The 22,996-nt window shown below is 45.1% G+C and overlaps 1 protein-coding gene across 2 annotated transcripts in view; it reads right to left on the minus strand.

The window, feature by feature from the left end:
- skia (v-ski avian sarcoma viral oncogene homolog a) overlaps positions 1-22,996 on the minus strand; it is a 271,182-nt gene that overhangs the window by 34,832 nt on the left and 213,354 nt on the right. For both annotated transcript variants that reach the window (XM_034171894.1, XM_034171893.1), the window contains exon 2: positions 3,823-3,939. In XM_034171894.1, coding sequence (XP_034027785.1) covers positions 3,823-3,939 — 117 coding nt within the window. The remainder of the gene's footprint in view (positions 1-3,822; positions 3,940-22,996) is intronic.

Raw genomic sequence — 22,996 nt, forward strand, 5'->3', positions numbered from 1 at the left:
TCATCATCATCACCATTATCATCATCATCATCACCATCGCATCATCATCAACATCACCACCATCATCACCATTATCATCGCCATTATCATCATCATCATCAATCTATTTAAGCATAAAAATTCAAAAAGAAAAAGTAATATAGCACCTTCAACTGCACCACAGACTAAAACAGTTAAATGTGGTCTATTAAACATTAGGTCTCTCTCTTCTAAGTCCCTGTTGGTAAATGATATAATAATTGATCAACATATTGATTTATTCTGCCTTACAGAAACCTGGTTACAGCAGGATGAATATGTTAGTTTAAATGAGTCAACACCCCCGAGTCACACTAACTGTCAGAATGCTCGTAGCACGGGCCGGGGCGGAGGATTAACAGCAATCTTCCATTCCAGCTTATTAATTAATCAAAAACCCAGACAGAGCTTTAATTCATTTGAAAGCTTGACTCTTAGTCTTGTCCATCCAAATTGGAAGTCCCAAAAACCAGTTTTATTTGTTATTATCTATCGTCCACCTGGTCGTTACTGTGAGTTTCTCTGTGAATTTTCAAACCATTTGTCTGACTTAGTGCTTAGCTCAGATAAGATAATTATAGTGAGCGATTTTAACATCCACACAGATGCTGAGAATGACAGCCTCAATACTGCATTTAATCTATTATTAGACTCTATTGGCTTTGCTCAAAAAGTAAATGAGTCCACCCACCACTTTAATCATATCTTAGATCTTGTTCTGACTTATGGTATGGAAATAGAAGACTTAACAGTATTCCCTGAAAACTCCCTTCTGTCTGATCATTTCTTAATAACATTTACATTTACTCTGATGGACTACCCAGCAGTGGGGAATAAGTTTCATTACACTAGAAGTCTTTCAGAAAGCGCTGTAACTAGGTTTAAGGATATGATTCCTTCTTTATGTTCTCTAATGCCATATACCAACACAGTGCAGAGTAGCTACCTAAACTCTGTAAGTGAGATAGAGTATCTCGTCAATAGTTTTACATCCTCATTGAAGACAACTTTGGATGCTGTAGCTCCTCTAAAAAAGAGAGCTTTAAATCAGAAGTGCCTGACTCCGTGGTATAACTCACAAACTCGTAGCTTAAAGCAGATAACCCATAAGCTGGAGAGGAAATGGCGTCTCACTAATTTAGAAGATCTTCACTTAGCCTGGAAAAAGAGTCTGTTGCTCTATAAAAAAGCCCTCCGTAAAGCTAGGACATCTTTCTACTCATCACTAATTGAAGAAAATAAGAACAACCCCATGTTTCTTTTCAGCACTGTAGCCAGGCTGACAAAGAGTCAGAGCTCTATTGAGCTGAGTATTCCATTAACTTTAACTAGTAATGACTTCATGACTTTCTTTGCTAACAAAATTTTAACTATTAGAGAAAAAATTACTCATAACCATCCCAAAGACGTATCGTTATCTTTGGCTGCTTTCAGTGATGCCGGTATTTGGTTAGACTCTTTCTCTCCGATTGTTCTGTCTGAGTTATTTTCATTAGTTACTTCATCCAAACCATCAACATGCTTATTAGACCCCATTCCTGCCAGGCTGCTCAAGGAAGTCCTACCATTATTTAATGCTTCAATCTTAAATATGATCAATCTATCTTTGTTAGTTGGTTATGTACCACAGGCCTTTAAGGTGGCAGTAATTAAACCATTACTTAAAAAGCCATCACTTGACCCAGCTATCTTAGCTAATTATAGGCCAATCTCCAACCTTCCTTTTCTCTCAAAGATTCTTGAGAGGGTAGTTGTAAAACAGCTAACTGATCACCTGCAGAGGAATGGTCTATTTGAAGAGTTTCAGTCAGGTTTTAGAATTCATCATAGTACAGAAACAGCATTAGTGAAGGTTACAAATGATCTTCTTATGGCTTCGGACAGTGGACTTATCTCTGTGCTTGTTCTGTTGGACCTCAGTGCTGCTTTTGATACTGTTGACCATAAAATTTTATTACAGAGATTAGAGCATGTCATAGGTATTAAAGGCATTGCGCTGCGGTGGTTTGAATCATATTTGTCTAATAGATTACAGTTTGTTCATGTAAATGGGGAATCTTCTTCACAGACTAAAGTTAATTATGGAGTTCCACAAGGTTCTGTGCTAGGACCAATTTTATTCACTTTATACATGCTTCCCTTGGGCAGTATTATTAGACGGTATTGCTTAAATTTTCATTGTTACGCAGATGATACCCAGCTTTATCTATCCATGAAGCCAGAGGATACACACCAATTAGCTAAACTGCAGGATTGTCTTACAGACATAAAGACATGGATGACCTCTAATTTCCTGCTTTTAAACTCAGATAAAACTGAAGTTATTGTACTTGGCCCCACAAATCTTAGAAACATGGTGTCTAACCAGATCCTTACTCTGGATGGCATTACCCTAGTAATACTGTGAGAAATCTTGGAGTCATTTTTGATCAGGATATGTCATTCAAAGCGCATATTAAACAAATATGTAGGACTGCTTTTTTGCATTTACGCAATATCTCTAAAATCAGAAAGGTCTTGTCTCAGAGTGATGCTGAAAAACTAATTCATGCATTTATTTCCTCTAGGCTGGACTATTGTAATTCATTATTATCAGGTTGTCCTAAAAGTTCCCTAAAAAGCCTTCAGTTAATTCAAAATGCTGCAGCTACAGTACTGACGGGGACTAGAAGGAGAGAGCATATCTCACCCATATTGGCCTCTCTTCATTGGCTTCCTGTTAATTCTAGAATAGAATTTAAAATTCTTCTTCTTACTTATAAGGTTTTGAATAATCAGGTCCCATCTTATCTTAGGGACCTCGTAGTACCATATCACCCCAATAGAGCGCTTCGCTCTCAGACTGCAGGCTTACTTGTAGTTCCTAGGGTTTGTAAGAGTAGAATGGGAGGCAGAGCCTTCAGCTTTCAGGCTCCTCTCCTGTGGAACCAGCTCCCAATTCAGATCAGGGAGACAGACACCCTCTCTACTTTTAAGATTAGGCTTAAAACTTTCCTTTTTGCTAAAGCTTATAGTTAGGGCTGGATCAGGTGACCCTGAACCATCCCTTAGTTATGCTGCTATAGACGTAGACTGCTGGGGGGTTCCCATGATGCACTGTTTCTTTCTCTTTTTGCTCTGTATGCACCACTCTGCATTTAATCATTAGTGATCGATCTCTGCTCCCCTCCACAGCATGTCTTTTTCCTGGTTCTCTCCCTCAGCCCCAACCAGTCCCAGCAGAAGACTGCCCCTCCCTGAGCCTGGTTCTGCTGGAGGTTTCTTCCTGTTAAAAGGGAGTTTTTCCTTCCCACTGTAGCCAAGTGCTTGCTCACAGGGGGTCGTTTTGACCGTTGGGGTTTTACATCATTATTGTATGGCCTTGCCTTACAATATAAAGCGCCTTGGGGCAACTGTTTGTTGTGATTTGGCGCTATATAAAAAAATTGATTGACTGATCACCATCATCATCACCACCATCACCATCATCATTGCCATTATCATCATCATCACGATCATCATCATCACCATCACCACCATCATCATCACCATCACCACCATCATCACCATTATCATCATCATCATCATCATCATCACCATTACCATCATCGCCATTATCATCATAATCACCATTATCGCCATCACCATCGCCATCACCACCATCATCACCATCATCACCACCATCACCATTATCACCATCACAATCATCATCACCATCATCATCACCATTATCATCATCATCGCCATCATCATCATTATCACCATCATCATCATCATCACCATCATCATCATCACCATCATCACCTTCAGCATGGCCACACTTACCTTATTGGAGACGGACAGAGACGGGAGCCAGTCGTGGTGCTTGTGTTTGTCAGCCAGCAGGGGCTGCAGCGGGTAGTCCTCCTGTTTGGGCTTTTTGAACGGGACGGGATCAGGAGCCTAAAAGAAAAGAAACATCTGTTTAACATGAGAGATGAAATCAGACAGGCTGGTTTCATGTCAGATACAATTATTCTGTTTGTCTACATGTAAAATCTTCACTAGAGACATTACATCAAGTTAACACAACACTGCAAATCCAATTTCCAGAATTACAAAATGTCTTGACGCGTTCCTACAGTGAAGACATGAATTATGCAGTCATGTTCACATGTTGCATTATGAGGTCACCAAAGGTCACAGTCAGGCTTCAGTGACAGCATGACGTGCACGAAATTCAACAAGAGCCTGAATCTACAGACTCTGGGACAAAACTGAAACCTGACAACACACATGCACACACACACACAGGCGCGTGTACACACACACACACACACACACACACACACACACACACACACACACACACACACACACACACACACACACACACACACACACACACACACACACACACACACACACACACACACACACAATTTATCTCCTCTGTCTCTTTGTCAAACATGTTTAAACCTGTAAACTGACTCAGGTTGTTGCTCGAAACGGTCACCGTGGATTTAGACGTTTCCTAACTCCACATGAACGCAGCGTGAACTACAGGATGCCCCAAAGGCAGCCGCAGCATGAGTCAGGCAAACCCAACATGTGCCAGCCACACCAATAAATACACACGTGTTTGTCTGAACACAGCTTTGCCAGCAGATGTGTCTGATAACTGGAAGCATTTGTGTTCAAATTTAGTTGTGGTGTTGACTTTAGTGTGTGTCAGTGTGTGTTCATGTTTGCTGTGTGTTTCTGCTTTGAGGTTTACCACTGCAAGTTGCACCTAGAGTCTAAACTACTGTGTGTGTGTGTGTGTGTGTGTGTGTGTGTGTGTGTGTGTGTGTGTGTGTGTGTGTGTGTGTGAGAGAGAGAGAGAGAGAGACAGAGAGAGAGCTAGTGATAGCCACTGAGGTCATAGTCTCACAGCACAGTGTGAGAAAGAGAAACAAAACCCTGTTTGTCTGGCTGTATGTGTAACGCGTGCACACACACACACACACACACACACACCACTGCACTATAGATTGGTAGAAGTTTAAAAAATCCCATAATCTCAAAAAGTTTAATTATTGTTTTACTTTTAGACTTTGAATTTTATTTAGATTAAACGAGTGGAAGAAAATGAGCGTGCACAGCCGCACAAAATCCCCCCCCACATCCACAAATGGCATGCAAGTGTGCATGTGCCCCACCACCCCCAAAAATTGCATGTGAGTGTGCAGTGCCCCCCCACACACAAATGGCATACAAGTGTGTGCCATGCCCCCCCCAACACAGATGGCGTGTGAGTGTGTCAAACCCCCCCCCCCCACCCCACGCCACATCACGAGCCTATAGTTGAGGTGCGACTGAGGTTGCAAATGGTGGCTGCAGTGCAGTGTGATCGTGGTCAGCAAAGCGCACACAGCTGGATAGCTGTCATGTCCATAATGGCACAGCTGACAGCTGTGGAACACCATGACATATCACAAACCCACACCACCACAACAGAGATGCAAATAAGAACCTAGCCCACCTGCGTGTCACAGCACCAGCTGATCAGACAGGCACGTCACGTGACACGTAATCGCAACGTCCCCACGGTCCGTCCGTCATGTCACAGCCTGACTGACAGTCTCACAGAAATATCAGTGTGGCCAGCTTAACTGCCCCACAGGCAGGAGCCATGAGCCCATCTATGTGAGCGCATTGCTGCAATGGGAAGGTGGGTGTGTCACATGTCGATCATGTATTGATTGACATGGTCACACACCGTGCACACACGCACTACAGTTATATGTTTGTCAAGGGACCGTGATTGACATGTCATCATGTCATACTTTGGATGACATTTAAAATCATGCAGGGAGGGCCTGACCACTGGTCATGGTCAGCGCTGTGGTCCTGTATCTTGCGCTGCTCCACATTGCAGCTGACCGTGCCATCAGCGCAACGCAAACCTGGGGACACATATTGTCACATGCGTTCAGATCACCCATGTGCAAGGCACAGTGCTGAATGTGTGTCCAAACAATGACGACATGAGGAAAAATAAAAACAAACTGGATCGCCCCAACCATGTGTCAGCGTGCACGGCGACGAGAGTCAGTCAAAGCTGCACCTGACCGCTGCATCATCGCTACGCACAGCTGGGAAACACATATGGTGCCATGCAGAATATCATCTAACAAGACGCCACTGCGAGGCTCGTGCAGCGGGGGGGTCTCCTCACATGTAATCAATATCACCTCTGCAACGCGGTCAGCAGTGCTTCAGTGCGCGCTGGACAGAGGGTCCCATGGAGCCAGCTCATGTGATCATGATATGCGCGCATCATGTCATTCATGTAAAAAATAAAAGAACAAAAAGTCATCCATGTCAGTTCAGTAACTCCACATTTACATCCAGGAGGATAATTCTTGTATTGTCCGCTCCTTAAAACAGGAATTAAATATTAAAAAGTGCGGTTGTGGGGGGGGGGGGGGTTTGTGTGTGTTTTTTTTTTTTACATTATGATCACAATCACGGCCACTAACATGATTGTCTTACATTTAAACAGTACATTATTCTTGTAATGTTCTGTGCACTCACATTATTTTGTGCTTTCACATTTCCGTTGATTTCTGCACAACATAAATAATATGTCCAGTATGTACTCGCTGCTGCTATCTGATCATGATGTATGTCCTCGCACTGTTCATGCATGCTTGTGCGCGTGCATGAAACCATCGCATCAGGATCGTTCACGCCTGTCCAGCTGTTTGTCCCTCCTGACAGCAGGTGGAATTTTTTGCTGTTTGCCAAAACTGTTTTTTTTTTTTTTTTTTTCGCTCTTGTTTGTCTGGTTTCTGCTTCTTTCACCCAACTTCATGTTATGTGTGAAGGAGCATGATGGAGTTAAGCTTTGGAATACAATGAATGAAGAATATAAATGTTGTACAAATGTTTATAAATTTGAAAAATGTATAAAGACAAAATCATGAGAGAATACAGAAAACAGAAGAAAAATGAATGGAACTGCTGAAATAAAAGACAGTCATGTTACTCTTGATTAGGTGTGTCGGAAAAAAATCGATTTACATTCGAATCGCGATTCTTATTCATTACGATTCTGAATCGATCCAAAATGTCCAAGAATCGATTTTTAAAAAGCATTTTATTAAACATTTTCTTGCTCACTCGCTGCGTGTACTGTTTGTCAGGCAACGGATTCCGTACTACAGTGTCCCCGCAAGGGGGGGTGGGTCCGGCGTGCTTCACTTGTGACCTGCACAGTTCAGTGGCTGCAGCTTAGCATGGCGGACGAAGAGCTAATTCAGCCAGCGTCTTTGCTGAAGGCAAATGTTTGGGTGCATTTTGGATTTATTATTTGCTGCATAAGAAGGAGCTTGACATGACTTATGCAGTGTGCAAAATCTGCAAAATGAAAGTACTTCGGAAACATTTCAAATCCGCAAGCCCACATGCTACGTCATCACCCGGAGCTAAAAGAGGGGAGCAGTGGTATCTGCCGACTACTGACCAGCACTTTGCTAAACTGCCAGCCAACTCCGAACGAGCAAAACAGATAAGCAAATTTACATCTAGAATCACTTGATTAATGTTGTAAAGCTGCATTTTCTTAAACATAAACATTTTTTAAGTAATATAACTATTTCTCAGAGCTCTTTGAATCAAAAATTGATTCTGAATCGAATCGTCACCCTAAGAATCGGAACCTAAATGAATCGTGAGTTGTTGTACGATTCACATCCCTACTGTTGATATTTATCAATGCTCGATAACTTGATGAGGAGACAGTGTTTGGGTTGCAATTGAGGAAACAAAGGGATTTCTTTTTTAATTTTTCATTTTGTTATAAGGAGCAGAGAATACAAGATTTATCTTACTTCTGTTCCTCTTTGTTCATGAAAAAATGTTTATGTAAGTTGGCAATGAATGAAATGACATGAATGAAGGAATGAAATAAATAAATGTGCTGTTGACTGATAGGGCCCATTATGTCAAAACAATATATAAACAATGATGAGGCAAAACGCTGCGTTAAACATTTTATTTTGTCTTCACTCAAAATGGCCAAAATGACAGCAGAGTGGTTTCTGGGGTTTAGGCAGTGGTGTAGTCTATGTGGAACGCAGGTAGACGCCGTCTACTCAGCTAAAATGACCGGGAATTTCCATCTACCCACTTCAAATTGCCCTGGGGAAGGTGACGGTGTAAATAAAATAAGCGCTTATTGACTGTAATTTTATTTTCTCCCTTTAAAAGACAGCCATCAGGCGTCTATCACTGCAGAGTGCACCGTATGTCCCACCCCCGCTCGCTCTGCTAGATAAGAGTTTTAATTGCCTTATAGAGAGATGGGGCGGGGCTACCAGCTAATCAGCGCAAAAGCCGCACACAAACAAGAAGAATGCTGGAAGTATCGATGGTGACTATTACCCGAAAAAATGAAAAGAAAACAGGCCTCGGTTTTAGATTTTTTTTTTTCCAAAACGTCCACCTGCTGCTTCAGGGCCGATTGATGAAGTTTGCACCCTGAGTGGAGGAGATAAACCTGGCGCTGTCTGCATTTCTGGTAAGTGGGCTAGCCTATGACAGCTAGTTTTTTATTTGTTCACTATATTAATGGGCCTTTCACACTGAATACGTCAGACGCGTCAAAAAACAGTCTAAAAAGCATTATTTTCAATGAGACGCGTTGCTTTTTAGATGCTGACGGGAGCGCGCATTGCCACTTGTCGGCAGGCTGACGTAGACAAAGTTCAAGCCAATACAACTTTCTGAGCCTTTGCGTTGTCCAATAGGAATGACGCGTCGGGCCAAAACACAGAAGACTAGTGGCAGAAACCATAGGCATATATAAGAGTAGACCCCGCATTGACCGCTGCTTCCTACTGGTGCTGGCGAGCCGTAGGGCAGCCATCTTGGAAGGGGCACCCGCTCCGCTCAGTGTCATCTATTTCACAGGCGCAATGAAGTGTCAGTGCGTTTAATCAATCATAACTTGCTGTATACAAAACGGATTTTCACAATTTTTTTTTTTTTCAAACGTTATGCATGTAGCCATGAGGCAGGGCACATGGTTCAATGAATGTAATTTTAATATTTATAGTGGGCTTAAAAGTAATATATTCTGATATACCTATAGGGTGCATTGGCTTAATTTTTTGCATTTCAGAATATTGAAGTAAATTGTGATATGAATTCAATTGACTATATATACACTCAATAACATTTTTGTAATCCTTACTGTTGTGTGGGCCGCTGAAGAGGAGGTACTGCTGGCCCACCACCACCAGAGGGCGCCCTGCTTGGAGTGCGGGCTCCAAGCACGAGAGGGCGCCAGACCTAGAAGAAGTGACAGCTGTCATTCATCCCCTGCCCCAGCTGTCACTCGTTCATCATCATCACCACCATAAAAGCCGGACTGCAACTCCACCTCCTCGCCGAGAAATCGACTACCATTCCTGAGGTAATCCTTCTCTGCAGTATTTGGATTAATCCACGTTTTGATCTCTGTTTGCAGCCGTTTATTCCTGTGGGACAGTTTTGTCGGAGTGGCGTGTTGTGGGAACCGCGACGTCTTCGCCTCCCACTCCCTCCAGATAAGTGACTGACAGGAGCTGCTTGAGTGTATGATTGGAGGTGGAGGTGCTCCCTCCCATCAGTGTTGGACTGTGTATTACTGAGTGTGCGGACTCACACTCACACATCCTGTTTTTGCTTTCTGCCAGCAGTGCCAGGGTCGACAGCTGGGAACAGAGGCCACCTGGGGACTCGGGACTTGGCGGCTCCGGTGTTCTTCAGACCGTTGGTGGTGGAAGCCGTGTGGAGTACGGCTTCTCTCTCGTCGGGGGGGTCTCCTATCTTCGAGCCTGCCACACGTCACCTGGTGCTAATTGACTGTGCATATTTTCTGTGTCTTTTCGTTGTGTAGCGTCACAACATTAAATTGTTACCTTTTGGTTTAGTCATTGTCCGTTCATTTGCGCCCCCTGTTGTGGGTCTGTGCTACGACACCTTCACAACAGGATTTCTCGGCCATCGTCATGGACTCCGAGGGGCGTCAACCCGAGCTTGAACGGACAATGGAAGAACCAGGAGCGCAGGCGTCAGCAGGAGGCGTGTTGAGTGAGCTGCAGCAGATCTTAACCGCCTTCACGGCTCGGTTAGACTTAGTGACCGAGCAGAATGTCCTCCTTAATCGGAGGGTGGAGGCTCTCACCGCCAGGGTGGAAGCGCACGAGCAGGGCGCTGCTGAAGCCGCTCCTCTGGCTGGTCCTGGGCCTGTATCAGACGTTCCACTGGTCGTTCAACGAACCCCCCCACCGTCCCCTGAAGCATACATAAGCCCTCCGGAACCGTACGGGGGCTGTGTCGAGACGTGCGCGGACTTCCTCATGCAGTGTTTGCTCGTCTTTTCACAGCGCCCTGTCATGTACGCATCAGACGCTAGCCGGGTGGCTTATGTGATCAATTTGCTTCGAGGAGAGGCACGCGCATGGGCTACGGCGCTTTGGGAGCAGAATTCACGGCTCCTAACGTCTTATACTGGGTTTGTACGGGAGTTCAAACAAGTGTTTGATCATCCCAACAGAGGCGAGACCGCTTCGAACGTGCTGCTGTTGATGAGACAGGGGCGCCGTAGCGCAACCGAGTATGCAGTCGACTTCCGCATCGCGGCAGCGAGGTCCGGCTGGAATAACGTTGCGCTCCGCGCGGCCTTTGTAAATGGACTGTCACCGGTCCTCAAGGAGCACCTACTGGCTAAGGAGGAACCGCAGGATTTTGACGGGCTTATTGATTTAGTTATACGCTTAGACAACCGCTTAAACGAGCATCGTCGGGAGCAGGCCGGGGGGCGTGACCGGGCACAAGCCGTCCCTCCTCCTTCCGGTTCCGACAAAGTGACGTCGTCCCCACGCTTCACTGCCAGAGAGCTCCGTGTGGCTACAGCTCCCCCTGCTGAGGAGGCTATGGACACGAGCAGGGCCAAAGTAAAAACAAACATCAGACAAAGGAGACTGGCCCGCGGGGAGTGTTTTATCTGCGGCTCATGTGAGCACATGCAGAGGGACTGCCCTAAACGGTCAAACTACAACGCCCGTCCTTAGAAACTGGGCTAAGGGTGGGCCATAATACGCACGCGGGAAAACCCTGCAAATCTGCACGAATCCCAGTAACAATCCTGAGTGGGGATTTAACCCTTCATGCCCCAGCACTATTAGACACAGGGTCGGAAGGGAATCTGCTGGACAGCAGATGGGCAAAGGAAGTAGGGCTCCCCCTGGTGGCTCTGCCGGCACCATTGCAGGTGCGAGCACTAGACGGCACCCTGCTTCCATTAATCACACATCAGACTCAACCAATGACTTTGGTTGTGTCTGGGAATCACAGGGAGGAGATAGTGTTCCACGTCACACCATCTACTTCCCGAGTGATTTTGGGCTTTCCATGAATGGTGAAGCACAATCCCCGGATTGATTGGCCATCTGGGGTTGTGACGCAGTGGAGCGAAACCTGCCACCGGGAGTGCCTAGGATCCTCGGTTCCTCCCGGCACTACGGCTAATGAGGAGGTCAAAGTCCCCCCCAATCTGACGTTTTCAGCAAAGATCTGGCGCTCACTCTTCCCCCGCACCGACCGTATGATTGTGCCATCGATTTGGTCCCGGGCGCTGAGTACCCGTCCAGCAGGCTGTACAACCTCTCACGTCCGGAACGCGAATCAATGGAGACCTACATCCGGGACTCCTTAGCTGCCGGGCTGATCCGAAACTCCACCTCCCCGATGGGTGCTGGTTTCTTTTTTGTGGGCAAGAAAGACGGCGGACTCCGTCCATGCATTGATTACAGAGGGCTGAACGAGATCACGGTTCGCAACCGATACCCGTTGCCCCTGTTGGATTCTGTGTTTACGCCCCTGCATGGAGCCCAAATTTTCACTAAATTGGATCTTAGAAACGCGTACCACCTGGTTCGGATCCGGGAGGGAGACGAATGGAAGACGGCGTTAACACCCCGTTAGGTCACTTTGAGTACCTGGTCATGCCGTTCGGCCTCACCAACGCCCCCGCGACGTTCCAAGCTTTGGTAAACGACGTCTTGCGGGACTTCCTGCATCGGTTCATCTTCGTATATCTGGACGATATACTCATCTTCTTCCCGGACCCTGAGACCCATGTCCAGCATGTACATCAGGTCCTACAGCGGTTGTTGGAGAATCGGCTGTTTGTGAATTTCTATAGGAGGTTCATCAAAGGTTACAGTCAGGTAGTTAGCCCCCTGACTGCCCTGACCTCCACCAAAGTCCCCTTCACCTGGTCGGATCGGTGCGAAGCCGCGTTCAAGGAGTTGAAACGCCGGTTCTCGACTGCACCAGTTCTGGTGCAGCCTGATCCTGATCGCCAGTATGTAGTTGAAGTGGACGCCTCTGACTCAGGGATAGGAGCCGTGCTGTCCCCGAGCGTGGAGGCTGATAAGGTTCTCCATCCTTGTGCCTTTTTTTCCCGCAGGTTGACCCCAGCTGAACGGAACTATGACGTCGGCAATCGGGAACTCCTCGCGGTGAAGGAGGCTCTTGAAGAGTGGAGACACCTGCTGGAGGGGGCGTCGTTGCCCTTCACGGTTTTCACGGACCATCGGAACCTGGAGTACATCCGGACCGCCAAGCGGCTGAACCCCAGGCAAGCCCGCTGGTCTCTGTTCTTCGGGCGCTTTGACTTCCAGATCACGTACCGCCCCGGGACCAAGAACCAAAAACCAGATGCATTGTCCCGGGTGCATGAAGAAGAAGCCAAAGCGGAGTTGTTGAACCCCACCAAGACCATCATCCCCGAGTCCACTGTCGTGGCCACCCTCACCTGGGACGTGGAGAAGACCGTCCGGGAGGCCCTGACAAGAAGTCCGGACCCGGAGACCGGCCCCAAGAACAGACTATACGTCCCACCAGAGGCAAGAGCTGCCGTCTTGGACTTCTGTCACGGGTCCAAGCTGTCCTGTCATCCCGGAGTACGCAGGACCGTGGCAGTAGTCCAGCAGCGCTTCTGGTGGGCGTCCCTGGAAACCGACGTCCGGGACTACGTCCAGGCCTGTACCATCTGCGCCAGGGGTAAGGCAGACCACCGGAGGACGACGGGACTCCTCCATCCCCTGCCAGTGCCTCATCGCCCCTGGTCTCACATCAGCCTGGACTTCGTCACGGGCCTCCCGCCATCCCAGGGCCCTCCCGAAGCTCCCGACGGCCCAGGAGACAGCAGACCTCCTGGTCCACCACGTCATGCGGCTGCATGGGATACCGTTGGACGTCGTCTCGGATCGGGGCCCCCAGTTCTCTTCACAGGTGTGGAAGAGTTTCTGTAAGGAGCTGGGGGCCATCGTAAGTCTCTCGTCCGGGTACCACCCCAGACCAACGGCCAGGCAGAGCGGGCTAATCAGGAGTTAGAGCAAGCCCTCCGATGTGTCACCTCCGCGCATCCTGTGGCCTGGAGTCACCATCTGGTCTGGATCGAGTATGCCCACAACAGCCAAGTTTCGTCTGCTACCGGCCTCTCCCCTTTTGAGGCATGTTTGGGGTACCAGCCCCCGTTGTTCCCGTTGGTGGAGGGAGAGGACGGTGTGCCCTCGGTCCAGGCCCACCTCAGGAGGTGCCGCCGGGTGTGGCGGGCCGCCCGCTCTGCATTGGTAAAGGCCCGGACGAGGGCTAAGGCCCATGCGGACCGCCGGCGTTCCCCGGCCCCCACATACCAGCCTGGGCAGGAGGTGTGGCTTTCGACCAAGGACATCCCTCTGTCTGTCGCCTCCCCTAAATTGAAAGACAGATTCATCGGACCATTTAAGATCCTCAAGATCATCAACCCGGCCGCAGTGAAGCTTCGACTCACGGCTTCACTGCGGTTTCACCCGTCTTTCATGTTTCCCGTCTCAAGCCACACCACACCTCGCCCCTCTGTACTCCGGGACCACCGCCGCCTCCTGCCCGGCTCATCGACGGGGAGCCTGCTTGGACAGTGCGCAGGCTCCTGGACGTCCGTCGTAAGGGCCGGGGTTTCCAATATCTGGTGGACTGGGAGGGGTATGGACCTGAGGAACGCTCCTGGGTGAAGAGGAGCTTCATCCTGGACCCGGCCCTCCTGGCCGATTTCTACGCAAGACATCCGGACAAGCCTGGTCGGACTCCAGCAGGCGCCCGTTGAGGGGGGGGTCCTGTTGTGTGGGCCGCTGAAGAGGAGGTACTGCTGGCCCACCACCACCAGAGGGCGCCCTGCTAGGAGTGCGGGCTCCAAGCACGAGAGGGCGCCACACCTAGAAGAAGTGACAGCTGTCATTCATCCCCTGCCCCAGCTGTCACTCGTTCATCATCATCACCACCATAAAAGCCGGACTGCAACTCCACCTCCTCGCCGAGAAATCGACTACCATCCCTGAGGTCATCCTTCTCTGCAGTATTTGGATTAATCCACGTTTTGATCTGTTTGCAGCCGTTTATTCCTGTGGGACAGTTTTGTCGGAGTGGCGTGTTGTGGGAACCGCGACGTCTTCGCCTCCCACTCCCTCCAGATAAGTGACTGACAGGAGCTGCTTGAGTGTATGATTGGAGGTGGAGGTGCTCCCTCCCATCAGTGTTGGACTGTGTATTACTGAGTGTGCGGACTCACACACACATCCTGTTTTTGCTTTCTGCCAGCAGTGCCAGGGTCGACAGCCGGGAACAGAGGCCACCTGGGGACTCGGGACTTGGCGGCTCCGGTGTTCTTCAGACCGTTGGTGGTGGAAGCCGTGTGGAGTACGGCTTCTCTCTCGTCGGGGGGGTCTCCTATCTTCGAGCCTGCCACACGTCACCTGGTGCTAATTGACTGTGCATATTTTCTGTGTCTTTTCGTTGTGTAGCGTCACAACATTAAATTGTTACCTTTTGGTTTAGTCATTGTCCGTTCATTTGCGCCCCCTGTTGTGGGTCCGTGCTACGACACCTTCACAACACTTACTTTGTTTTCTACTCAAATAAAAAAAAAAAAAATTGTAGACCTCACACTCCAGAATGAAATACTTAGACCATTTATAGTAAGAGTGCCAACACTTCTCAGACAACCCATTCAGCATTGTCCTAAAGTGGGAAATGTATTTAGTATTATAGACAAATCATTCAAATTCATATGCAGTGAAGATAGATAGACAGACAGACAGACACAGACACACACACACACACACACACACATATATAGAGAGAGAGAGAGAGAGAGAGGAGAGAGAGAGAGAGAGAGCGAGAGAGAGAGAGAGAGATGAGAGAGAGAGGAGAGAGAGAGAGAGAGAGAGAGAGCACATTTTTAACACTAAAGCCTACACCTACTCTTTGGAGGTAAACTGGGAAGCTGAAGATGGATGGAATAACACCATCCCACAGTCAGACAATCTGACCTGTCCTGTCGAAATCATCATTCTTAAAGTGTTCACTGCACAGCACAGAAGAATCATTTGCAGTGAATCCTTCTCTCCTTACTGCTACTTCCCATTTTTTTCTGGACATCTTTGTCTTTGGGAAACCTTCAAAACAAAAATGGCCAATTTTGGAGAGCCTACAAAAAAAAAACACTGTAAATGTTTACTTATTTACTTCCTCCTACTTTCTTCAACAAAACTCCTATTTTAATGCATATCTACAGATAATGAACCAAAGCTGCTGAAAACTGTGAGTAAGCTTGTTTTGCAAACTATTGTACAATCAGATATTCTGTTGTCAGGATTTTTAAGGATGTAAGTGGCTGGGTTTGAGACACGAGAGGCAGCCTATACTGTTTGAAAGTGAAATAATTAGCTACATGTGAATAATGCAGTCTCTGCCACCTGTGTAAAATTAGCTGATCATTGTTATACCAGTAATATTTATTTTATTTCGACAGGAGCATTCTTTTGGCAGTTGTAATACAGCTGTTATGTCTCAGTTAGCCTCCGGCACTAAACTATAGTCAGCCGGCCGGCATCTCGCTAGTGGTACAGTAAGTAATAATCTATTCACAAAATACAATAATAATGTTCAATCTTACTTGTGAAAAGTAATCCCCTCATCCCTGCTTCCAATAGTCCGCCTATATGAACAAAAATAGGCCGCACAGTGGGCAGGCATCTTCTGTGACTTTGTGGACTTGTTTTGTTTACAATAGGACTAATTGGTTGGACGCCCCTTCAAAGATGGCGGCCACATTTCTTGCGCCACAGCAGCCAATGCGGGGTCTATTCATATATATGCCTATGGCAGAAACCACTGATCTGTACAAAATGGATCGGTGTATAAATAAACCACTGATCTGTACAAAATGGATCGGTGTAGAAATAAACCACTGATCTGTACAAAATGGATCGGTGTATAAATAAACCACTGATCTGTACAAAATGGATCGGTGTAGAAATAAACCACTGATCTGTACAAAACAAACGTGTCACAGGACTGCTCATTTATGGAGCAGTTTTATGAAGAAAAATCCTTGGAAATGTTTTTTTGTTGTTGTTGTTACCTCAGAATTTCTGATTACTGTTAAAAAAGTTTAAAACACTTGTAATTAAAATAGCTAAATAAATCAATAAATGGTTCTTTATAACCTTTCATCTGTAAATTAAACCACCTGTTATTTCAGATTAGATAATTTCTTGTTTAACATAAGGAACCTCGGACATTGATTTTTAGACAAAATAACATGGAAATTTGTACATTTTTTTTTAAGTCTGGTAGATTATTTATATCTCATTTCAACCAGAAAAACAGACACTGTAAATAAATACAAATGTTTATTATAAATGCAACAGGAATAATTTAACAATGACTGCAGTGATTGTAAAGTAGGATTTCTGTGACATAAACCTCTTGATGAATTTTTTTAATGCTCATTTCAACTTGTAATTTTGACAAAATATGTAATTGCCTTTAATGTTGTTATCAGGACAGAGTCATTTCTAAAATATGAATTTGAGCACAATAAGTGGAGAGCTTCTACTTGTGCAAATGTCTTTTGACTTTGATTCGTGGACATTTTTAATGATCCGTTCATTTATTGTTAAAATATAAAATGAAACAGCTTTTTAAAAATAATAGAGTTTTGCCGGTAATCTACAGATGCCTCTGAGCTTGAATCCCGTTGGCTTTTGGATAGTGCAGTTTTTAAAATCACTGGAATTGGTAAGTGGCATTACTCTCAGTAGTTGCATGGTTGTCTTAGTTAGTTAGTTGGTTGTCTTCATACTATACTTTTGTGCTACTGATTTGGCCTACAATGTTTTTGTCATGGGTTGAAACGGTTTCTGCAAAGTAAAGCATCTACCATATTTTCATTGTATGTGAATTTTCTGGGAGCTAGCTTCTGTCCTTCAGCCTAGCTGCTGTTTTAATGGAACTTAACGTACTACTAATACTAGCTTGGTTTATATGGGTAGGTTTCCTTATGAACCACAAAGCCTACAGGTTCCAGTTCCCCCGTCTGGACCTGATGATGGACTGTCAGCTTCAACAGAGATTGTGGTAGGAGGCGTGAGGCTCTGCAGCCAGTGCAGGCTCATGTAGACCGGTGTGTTCTGTTTTTTTTTTTTGTTTATGCGCCTAAACTGTCCACAAACAACGTGGGGCCATGCGGATTATATGAAGGGTGAATCTTGCAGCTGCTGAATTTGACAGTACAGGCTCATATCCGAGACTAAATAGAGGGAGGAAAAGTGAACTCTTGCAATATACTTAGTTGGGAGGCAATAATCTGCTCCTTATTATGTTAAGAGAACTTTTCTTTCTTAATAACAAGGAGTCACAGTCACTTTTTTTTGAGTGACTGTGACTTAAAGTTGTCTTATTTACTGTTAAACAATACACAGTAGCTTGCATATGATACTTTTGGCTGGATTTAAACATTGTTTATTCCTGGTTTATGACCTGATTAAATTTCTTTGTTAAATTAGGTTTTCAGATGCCAAAAAATAAATGTATTTGATCTTTGTATTTTTTAATCACTCTTTTAGATTTACTGTTGTATACTGTATTTTTCAATTGGTGCAAATTACTTACATTCTGACACATTTCTCACATTTATAGTGGCAAATATAGAATATAAATGATCAGATGGAAAGTATTGATCTATTTGTTGTTATGGTGTTAAAAATGTTAATAACCGGGGCGCAACGCACGGGGTTGATGAAGGGCAAAAAACACAGTCTACCCACTTCAAAAATGTAGACTACACCACTGGGTTTAGGGTTGTTTAGAGGTGTAGTCGTGTGTTTGTGGCTTTATACGGGCGTACACAGACCATATCTGACTCGTAGTTTCACACAGAATCTTATACTCTTTCATACTGACATGATGATGCAGGCCACACTCGTGCTGTGACGAACATCAATCAAACCAAAGCTGCAACCGCCATCCTAACGGGGTCAGACTGGGGTCAGACCGGGGTGCAGCCTGCATCCGCTTACTGCTGAGTGGGTTACTCACCTTCACAAGCAGCCTTCGTAACCAACAGATATGCCGGAGATGTCAAATGTGGCACTTACATAACCCTGAGCAGATAACTTATAAATCATTCAACTTCCAACGTCACAAGTTTTCAGTTTAATTTTACAGACAGCGAGCAGCTTGTTGCTTTGCATCAGATGACTTGATTGGTTGGATTGTACAAGTGAGCAAGCAAACAGGGCTGCAGGCGAGCGCTGCGCCCAGCGAGTAGCTGCATCAGGTAATCTCGAGAGCATTGGGCAGAGTCAGCCGGGAGCAGTGGGGCTTTTGGTGGAAACAATTGAAAGATCAAGATGAATGAGCATAAGTGCATGTAGGCACATAGCCGTGGCGCGAATTCCAATATCAAAAAAACATTGAAAAAAAGAGGCTTAACACTGTTGGGAGAAATGAACCTCAGAAACCTTTGGGCTGCTTTCAATGGATCCGTGACAAAAATAAGGATGTGTGTAATTTTGCTACAATTTGATTCACTTCACATTTTTAAATGAGGCTGTGAAGCTCAGCGTGCACAACTGGAGCGGGTGTGACAGTGCTGCTGCAGATGACCCGGCGAGGTAAACGTGAAAGACAAACAAAAATGTTGTGTATCTCTGCACTTTGCAGCACCCTTTTAAGGTCTGGTGTGGATCACACAGCACTGACAGGATGTCACACTTCCCAGATCAGGCTTTCCGATTACCCACGCTGTGTGCGAGACTTGCCCAGACTGCAGCGTCTTTGCACTTGTTTTGCACCACACTCTCACAGCATAACACATCACAGCGGCTGCACACTCCACTCACACTCAGCTTATGGTGACATTGGTCTTTTTGCAAAAGGTAATACTGCTTTCATTGACATATTTTTTTTTTAACTTTTATATTTTTGACGAGCTGTGGATCTCGCATCTCAGCACACATGGTAGCGAGGTCCATCCCTGGCACAGTGAGCTCATAGAGCCTGCAGTCATGTGGCACCATATGTGGAAACAGTGAGTGACATGCTCGTCTCAGCTGCTGCCGGGGCCCCATGTGTCAGCACGTGTCGAAGCGTGTTCATACGTGTGTGTGAGACAGAGACAGGATGGGTGAGGTGGGAACCAAGACAGTCTGCGCCTTTTTAAACCGCCACTCTTTCAGATCACTTCCTCTGAAATGAAATCCATGAAATCAAAATTAAGAGTTTGAAGAAAATGTGGCTGGTGACATTTCTGTGAGAAGGACCTGTGAGGGTTCCTACAAACACCATTAAAGACTGTAAAATAAAAGTTCACAGCAAACATACATAATAACTTTGGAATATAAGTTACAGCCTAACCTAAAGAGGACAGAGGGAAGTGAAACCGTGGCTTAAAATCACTGTCTTTACTCTTTCTCTACACTCAGGCTGATCTTGAGGAAACAGTTCAGTTGTTATACTCGAGGACAATCAAAAATGGTCAAGGTGGTTTCACTTCTGCATTATCTTTTATAGGACACCTAAAAAACCACTAAGCCACTGTGTTGCCCAAGTAAAACATCAATAAATTAAATGAAATGACGTGGCTATATTTAGCTGTCAAATAAAGAAAATGCTTTCAGTCATTTACATCATTAAAAATATGAGCTATAAAGACACAACAAATACACATTTCCTTTTGTCAGTACTAACTGCAACGTGTAACAGAATTTGCGCACTACAAATTCAATTCCACTCACTTGTGAAAAACATCTTAAGGAATCTTTTAGGCATTTCTTGATCTTTTGAGGGCCTCTTTACGCATAGTGCGAATTTGGTTGAACTGCGCATGAAGCAGGAATCGTATGCAAAACATGTAAAATCGTAGCTGCCTCTAACACCTCATACACCTGCTGCTACAACTATTTGCGCACACACAGCGGCTGAAAGACAGAGTGTGCGCTGTGATATTTTTAAAACCTCTGAACAATAAAAGCGATGAAAAGTGCGCAGGTGAAGGATACACAGTCTGCGCTCTATTTCAGCCTCAGCCGCGGCCATACTGTTGCTACATCATCAACCAGAACCTGCTGATTCAAGCCCAAATCAATTGTAAACATGACGGAGGTCGAGCTGTTTTTTTTAAGTTCCAGTCTGAAGGTATTCTGAGAAAGCTGTGGGGACACAGCCTTATGGTTTTTTGAGCCTGTTTAGACCACAGTGAGGGAGAAGAAACCTTGGAGGAAGACCTCAGTTTGACAACAGTGACAATATTGGCAGAGCTCAGAACACAGAATGGTGATTATAAAAAATTAAAAATAAATAATGCAGGTGATTTCGGCATGCAGATAAACTGTTTTTTTCCCCCAGCTCTGTTGTCATAATCGACTGATTTTTTTAAAAGTTTGTTTTACTATCTTTGACATCAGTTTTTTTTTCTTCATGTGTTTTTCTTAGAAACAGGTACATACATTTCAAATCTGAAAAATGATACATTGCATCTGTGAAGAACTGAAAATATCAGATATTTTAAAAATAAATCTTGTTTTCTTGAATGCAGTTAGTGAAACTGTACATAGTAGCGTAGCGGTTATGATTAAATATTAAACCATTCACACAAGGAATAAATAATAAAGTCTTACCTGTCTGTTTCAGTGAGATCATGAAAATGTTGAAAACGTTCATGTATCCACATAAAGGCTGATTTTGGGAAAACGACATCTGAAATAATTTATTTTGTCCTGGCTGAAGAAAAGTCTCCCCGATGCCGGCGGTTTGGTGCCAGGTTACAATGCCGGCACAGGTGTATCAATTTATTGCGTGATTGTTTGAGTCTTTGCTGTGAACAGAGTGTCATCTAAATAGAAATAAACAAAATCTGTAGTTTTTGTCAAAGCATTTCCTTTCAGACATTTTCGTATGAATGTCACTCCATACCTCTGAGCTGAGCTCTTGCAGCTGACTGTGCTGCACATCAGCATCAATGTAATTCATAAAGAATGCCGGACGTCTCATTTGGGAGAAAAAACTGTTTTGATCGATTGCAGTTTATTGTTTGTATTACAACATTTGGAAAGAGGTGTCATTTGACTTAAACAGTGATTCGCTTTGAAGTTATTAATTCCGACCAGATTCTATCTTGCTAACTTCCCTCAGCAGAGAGCCGCGCAGCGTTTGGAGCTGTGCGAATGGAACGGAGAACAATTCTTGTTTCTTTCTCGCAACAAGACAGGAGTCCAAGTTAGTGACTTTAATCCGCACAAAAGTGACTCACAATTGACATATTTTAATGGCTTTGAGAGGGGTTAAGAAGCGGATTGCTGCTTCTGAAAAGCAGCGAAGCAAAGAACCAATGAAGAAACGGGTTGGAGCACTGCTTCATTGCTTCAGGCTGCAAAGCAGAGCAGCGCTGCAGAAGCGGTTAGAGAAATGATCATTTTCCCAACAAACGCCCTCAAAAACAAGGGCCACTCTGAAGGGCCGATAAGGGAATCAAGCAAAAAGGCTACTGTTGTTGGTGGATCAAATCATTTCTTAACGATTCTCAAAAAGAACCGGTTCCCGATACCCATCCCTAGTAATATACATCCAAGGCATAGTCAGTGAGTTGGAAATGTTCATGTGTCCATCCCCTGACCTGTCATCAGAAAACTGGTTGTAAAAGTGATGAATTGTCTGAAAAAGAATTGTGATATTTTGCTTGTCCTGCTCAGGCTCATTACCTATGAGGTCTGAAAATGAAGGCACTACAAATCACTGCAATTCCTAAATGGTATTTGTTAAAGAAAAAAAAAATGTTAAACCTCCCTTGAATAAAACTGGAAAGTTGACACTGCAAGAGCATCTGGTTGCTTTATTTAAACTACATTGTTTTGAGTGTAATTAGTTGGCTTGCAAGCACCTGAGAAAGTGAGACATTTGGAGTTAAGGTTATTCCTGCTGGAGTCTGCTGATAAGAAGCCAAAAAGTGATATGCGAGTCCTTTCATTCCAGAATGACAGCTTTGTGGAAGTGTGATCACATGAATTCAGCTTGAGGCTGATCTGAAACTTCTGTTGAGAAGTGGTGATTTAAGAAAAGCCTTGTTAAAAGGGGGGCAAATGTATCTTCCTGGCTTTCAGAGCCACTACCCTTGTCATTTGATGAGGTGATCCAGAATCTATTCTTGATGCATTCCGGAATTCAACTAACATTCCCGTGCAAAGATGACAGGATGTCCTCTCCAAATATGTAAGATTCCGCTCACCAGAATAACCAACCAGAAACATAAGAATGGTGACCGAACGGCGTGGGCTGATGAGTCGTTTTAACCTGCCACAGCACGCCACAGGATTGTGCTACACCGCCAATTTAAAAAAAATTTTAAGTACACCCTGCTCTGTTTCCAGCTCTTGTGCTTCAGTCACTGCTCCGCTCTGTATGGTTAGAATTTCATTATGGCAGCTGATATTCACGGCATATGTCATGTTGGAGGTCGGCCACCAGATTCATGCCCACGCAGTGCCACGCAGCCACCATCAGGTGGTTCTCAGCCGCAGCAAGAGCTTCCAAGTTCTAGTGGTCCATACTGGGTTAAAACAGACGAGAAATCAATTATATGCAAATGCTGAGCAATGTGCCA

Source organism: Thalassophryne amazonica, chromosome 6 (genome assembly GCF_902500255.1).
Source record: "Thalassophryne amazonica chromosome 6, fThaAma1.1, whole genome shotgun sequence".
Taxonomy (NCBI): Eukaryota; Metazoa; Chordata; class Actinopteri; order Batrachoidiformes; family Batrachoididae; genus Thalassophryne; species Thalassophryne amazonica.